This window comes from Scomber japonicus, chromosome 16 (genome assembly GCF_027409825.1).
Source record: "Scomber japonicus isolate fScoJap1 chromosome 16, fScoJap1.pri, whole genome shotgun sequence".
Classification (NCBI taxonomy): domain Eukaryota; kingdom Metazoa; phylum Chordata; class Actinopteri; order Scombriformes; family Scombridae; genus Scomber; species Scomber japonicus.
The window spans coordinates 18,347,414-18,352,757 of NC_070593.1; the positions used below are offsets into that span (position 1 = coordinate 18,347,414).

The window sequence follows — 5,344 nt, forward strand, 5'->3', positions numbered from 1 at the left end:
GGGTCCACCTTTCACTGTTTACCAACTGGGTTAATTTTCAGTAGGCTATATTCCTTGAATAAACAGTCACATAAAAACCCACTGGCTGACTGTTTTCCATGGAATTAATTTACAAAGTGGACAATACACAATCTGCAACAGTATTGACAGAGAATACATCTAATGTAAAGATAAAATAAAAATGCTGTAAATGTCTAATGTGGCGGAAGGTAGGTAGTTATTTTACTACTATGAGCTCAGTTTTTTCTAACATATAGGTACAGCACAGTCTTTGTGGAAGAGTAGTCATCTCTCTCAGCACTGTCTTTTATTCTTCTTACTGTCTTTTCTTCCTGTGGTGGTGGAATACCCTGGTGGGAGTGTTACATCCCAGAAATAAAGATTCAGTCCAGATCAATACACAGTCCAAGTAACTAATACTCAATCCACACATCTTTTTTTCTTTCTCTCTTTCTGATTAGTCTTTCCTGCTCATACTGTGTAGCTTCTTCATTTCCCAGACAGCCAGGCAGCAGTGGAACAGGCCTTCAGGAGACGTGAACAGATCAGTCCAAGCTCTTCTTTTCCCTTCATCCAATTTTACCTCCTCTTTCTTACCATCTTCCCCCAAGCAAACCGGTCCCAGTGCTATACGTGTCCAGGTTTGGACAGGTAGGCTATGAGGGCCACAACCACCCCCACATACATCCCTGTTCCAACGGTAATGGAAAGAGCAGCCAGGAATAGGGTTCTTCTGGAGCTCATTCCTGCTCTGGAGAAGTCTCCCTTAGCGATGGCCTTGCCAGTCTGACAAAACAAAGCAGAGAGTGAAATGAAGCGGTGTTACTCATCAGTACAGAGTGTATGAGTAGGTGTTAAGCCACAGTTAAAAGAGAGAAAACAAGAAATGCTCTCAGGGAACCATTAGTTACCATGGCAATTAGGTCATTATCCCTCTGACAGTGACAAATGTGTTGTTTGGGTGTTTTGGTTTCCTATCAAAAAATGAGCCTGGCCTTTATTCATTCTTCTGACACATTATTTTCTGTTTCAGTATAATTGTCTCAGCAATTATTCTAGGTGATGTTGCAAAACCACTAAGATGTATGTTGTGCTTTGTTTGTGACTGCAGGGCCTGAGCCTTGTTTTTCCTGAGACCAGAAAGATACTAACATTAGACACACCTGAGATGAAGCTATAACAACAAATACAACAAAATACTGTCATCATGTATTAGCAGAAGAATGTGATTGCAGCCCACTGCTTATACAGAGAAAAATATCAATGTTAATGGGTTGTTAAAGAGAATATAGTGCACTCACAAGTGGGTCGAATCTGCTGAATTTACACAGTCAATCATCTGAAACAACTGCAAGGAGGGTCACAGGGTGGAAAATGGGCTGCAGTAGCTCTTCTTGTCTTAGTGCTTGTGCTCACTGACCTTAAGTAGAATGCAGTATAATCAGAGGTAATGACAGGCTTGATGTTTCTGGGCTTTTACCTTGTGAGAATAGTAAAAGGCAATGATGCCCAAGGGCCAGAAGCAGCAGAGCATGGAGAAGATGGCTAGGCCCAGGTAGTCCCGAGGGGGCAGCACAATGAAGTTGTCCTCACTCTCACTGTCACTGGAGCTGTCACTCTGGAATACAGTAGGTTGATTAAGATTAATTAAATGTACAAAAAGGAATGGATGATAGTACTTAATGTATGTTTTTCACAGTGGAAGTACATTTTGTGAGCCAAATGACTCATTCTCAGAATGAGAGAAAGGTGAATGCAGATGAGTGAGATTGACACCTAAATAATAATAGAGTCAGGGAGACATGTAGATTGGTGTATTAAGGACATCTTCACGGTGGTGCAGCTTGACAACACAGACCAACCTATCTGCCCTTGTTCCACTACCACCCAGGACAGGACGTGCTTAGCCAGCCAGAGAGGATTTGGTGCCTCTGTCAACACCCATGAGCGGCCTGACAGATAACACAGGATTAACGGATTGTTCCATCATTGCGAGGTGACAGGGGAAACAGCAAGAAGACAGTGTCATTTATGTGCTAAATTGCTTCTACAGCATAAGAGACGTTCACCATCTCTCCTGTCGCTTTCCTCAGTACACCAGCCATCCTGTGAGTCAGTGAGTGTTCAACAGGCTCCACAACACTGTGCCTCAACACTCAAACTCAGAGCCACAGGGGCTGAACCAGCTAATGAATGATGGATTCGAATGCCACTCAGACTACATTGGCACATCGTGCCTGCAGCGAGGATAGCAATGTGACTGCATGGGTGACCTTTAAGAGGACATGGCCTCTGCTGTCCCAGAGACGGAGTTGATGTTTGTCTAAATAAATAGCTCCCTTAAGGAACAGGTTTCATTTGTTAGTCTTGCTGCCTGCAGGGATCAATCAAAGCAGGGAAAAAGAAGGCACAAAATAGAAATCGATATGTAAGGCAGGAACTGAGCCAACCATTTTAGAGGTAATTAAAGAACAGTCAGGGAGACAGGCAAAGAAAAAAGGAACCATATTTGTGCACTAAAAACTAATTTTTAACCATGTTGTGCACAATTCCTTCTTTTTCCTTCTTATCTACATTTATCAAACCACAGAATCTAATGTAATTATCTTGTGCTATTTTGGGAGCATTTCTGTTATATAGGTATAAGAGGGAAGTGGAGGACGGAAGCGCTACATATCCAAATTGTCTCCCAACAGCTACCTTTGCCAAGAAACGATTATGAAGCTCCCTGTTATCCCTGTTACTGTTTATGAACACTGTCCACCTGGACAGCTGGGTGTGATCCATCAAAACAGCAGCTGGTCATAACCACATAATCTGACATCACATGAATAAACCGGTGAGCGCAAACAGCAGTAATCTCCTTTTATCTTTGTAGCAAGACCTGATAACAGTTCTGAGTGACTGGTGCATTCAGTCCTACTGACATCCTGCCTGACACTGAGTCTGTCCGGTTAAGGACACAGTCTCAGTCTCGTTGGCTGCCAGTATAACTGATGGGTCTCCATCAAGGTGCAGTGCCTTTAACAACCCTATCACAGCTCTCTCCAAGGTCTCGTTAGAGTCTAGAGGTGACAATCGACTCAACACCTAGGTGCACACACACGCAGACCTTGCCATCCTGTTCATTGAGGGCAATCACAGTGGCATGATTCACAGGTTCTTGTGATTTATGTCTACCATCTGCTAACAAACACTAAGCATAGAATTATAATTATGGGTCTACAGAGTGGATAATCCGCTGTGGAAATGTTCAGTACTCATATGTTTTGCAGTAAGGAGAAGGAAAAAAACAGCAGTACTGTTAAGGAAAATTGTGTAAACGCTAACTGTTACAGACTATGTCCTTGACTTTTATGAAACTCTGCTCTTTTGGTCTCATGTGAAGCCAATAACTGTAAAAGCCCTTTAAATGTTTGATTTGTTGCTGTATAAAACACATTTGACACATACAGTACTGATGAGTTTATCCCTAAATACACCTATAATGTGCAGGGTGTATGTGTTTTCATGTACACAGAACAGGTCCATGCACACACTAACACACACACAGACACTCAGTAAGGGGAGTGCTGAGCAGAAATGCAGGTGCTGAGCAGTAAGTCTTATAATCTAGCTGGAAAACCGACTTTCATCTCAGCACTGTTCATCATATTCATTTGCTCTTTTGAATTGACATGCGATAACTTAAGCTCCCAGCTCACCTGCTCCGACAGCCATGCATCAGCAGAGTCCCTCCTAATACGCTCAAAGCACGGCATTACTTATGGCATTAATAGCAGTCGCTGCCATGTCTTTATCTATCTGCTGGGCCTGCGAGTGACAAGAGCTAGCGTGATCATCAGCCCAGTTAGGGTACTATTCTTCTTCTGTCAGCTCAGAGATCTGGGTATTTCACAAGCCCTCCCTGGGTAAGATTAGATTTTTACCACTTCTGAAAGGACTTCGCTCTTTTGCTGTCATAGTTTTCTTTGGAAAGCGTAGCTATAGTCCTAAAAGAACAATTACCTGGATAGATAAATTCAGATGTGTCATAAAATGCAATTATAAAACAAAAGTGTACAGCTACCTCGCACTAGATTTGAAAGACTCAAGCAAATTGGCCATTTACAGAACAGTGTGAGAAATGGGCATGAATCACACTAGCAGTCTATTAGAACAGTATATGAAATAATAAGCATCACCATGACTCAGAATCCACCGAAAGACAGCCCTGACAATTATGAGTAAATGTTCAAATGTCTTTAATTTCATATAGCAGCTTGATATTATAATTACACTGTCAAACACTGCCAAATGGCTCTTACTTATATGGTGTTTCTGTTTAACATGTGTCGGTTAGGGTAGTTATTTCCTTATAGCTTGGAGCAGGAGTGAGACATTTGAAATAACTACAACACTTTCTGCTCCTGTACACTTATAACCATATATCAGGCTGCAATTGAAATATATACTGCAGAGTTTTGGGTACCTAGTATATCAGGAACCAACAAACCCCAAAATATCATGCTTTTCTCTGCTATGACCTCTGACCTCATATTCAGGACCCTGCTCCTCCTCCACCTCGTATGACACCGTCTGGATCTTGTCGCCTTGTATGCTGTCCAGAGGGTTTTCTGTGGAAACTCCATCCAACACAGTGTCCTTACTCTCTGTGAAAGTGGTCTCATAGCTCTCGGCCTTTGAGTCCTTGCTGTGGAGGCTGCTGTCATCCTTGCACAGGATGATGTTCGGCCTGTAGAAGGCCTCGACCGCTAGATGAAGAGAAGTGGCATCTAGGAACTGCTGAGTCTTATTCTTGCCGTTAGTCCCAGTGTAGTAGTAACCGATGAGGCTGTCCTGGTAAGGCTGGCTTGGGTAGTCACACTGGTAACCCTGGTAGTCGTTGTGCACCACGTGTCTGCTGGTTTTATCTAGCAAAGGGTTCTGGAGCTCACTGAGACTCTCCATGATTGGCGGATTCAGATGTCTAGTGGATCAGAGGATGGAGTCCTGGAAAGATTTGGCAGTCTGGCAGCTGGAAAAACATGTACAGTACAATTACAATAAAGCTTGATTAATACTACCTTTAAAAGAGTAAAATCGTGTGCAGTCAGATCCAACATGGGGTTTAAGCAATAATGTGCTTTCTAGGATACAAATTTATTTAGGGGCATATTTAATCTTGCTGAGCTATCAGCATTCCTCTCACAAGCTCTCTTCAGTCTGTGCCATAAAATCACCATCTGCTGTATGTTTAACTGTTGCATCTCACACCTCCATATTCACATAAACATGTAGGGAAAAAATATCTTCCATGTGTCAAAGCTTCCTATATCGAAAAGCAGCAAAAGTGTGGCAGGTG

At 42.6% G+C, this 5,344-nt stretch overlaps 1 protein-coding gene across 1 annotated transcript; it reads right to left on the reverse strand.

The window, feature by feature from the left end:
• Positions 1-439: 439 nt before the first annotated feature.
• LOC128375564 (synapse differentiation-inducing gene protein 1-like) lies at positions 440-4,950 on the reverse strand. Its single transcript, XM_053335943.1, has 3 exons — positions 4,534-4,950; positions 1,481-1,618; positions 440-786 (listed from the first exon to the last, which is right to left on the reverse strand). Exons 1-3 carry the CDS (start codon positions 4,948-4,950, stop codon positions 628-630), a joined length of 714 nt encoding a protein of 237 aa, XP_053191918.1. The 3' UTR covers positions 440-627.
• Positions 4,951-5,344: the final 394 nt, after the last annotated feature.

Excerpts from the sequence above, each read along its gene's own strand:
- LOC128375564 (XM_053335943.1), bottom strand. The coding sequence starts at position 4,950 with ATGGAGAGTCTCAGTGAGCTCCAGAACCCTTTGCTAGATAAAACCAGC. Across the intron at positions 1,619-4,533 it reads AGCAGGGTCCTGAATATGAG|AGTGACAGCTCCAGTGACAG; the intron begins GTCAGAGGTCAT and ends ACTGTATTCCAG. Across the intron at positions 787-1,480 it reads CCTTTTACTATTCTCACAAG|ACTGGCAAGGCCATCGCTAA; the intron begins GTAAAAGCCCAG and ends TTGTTTTGTCAG.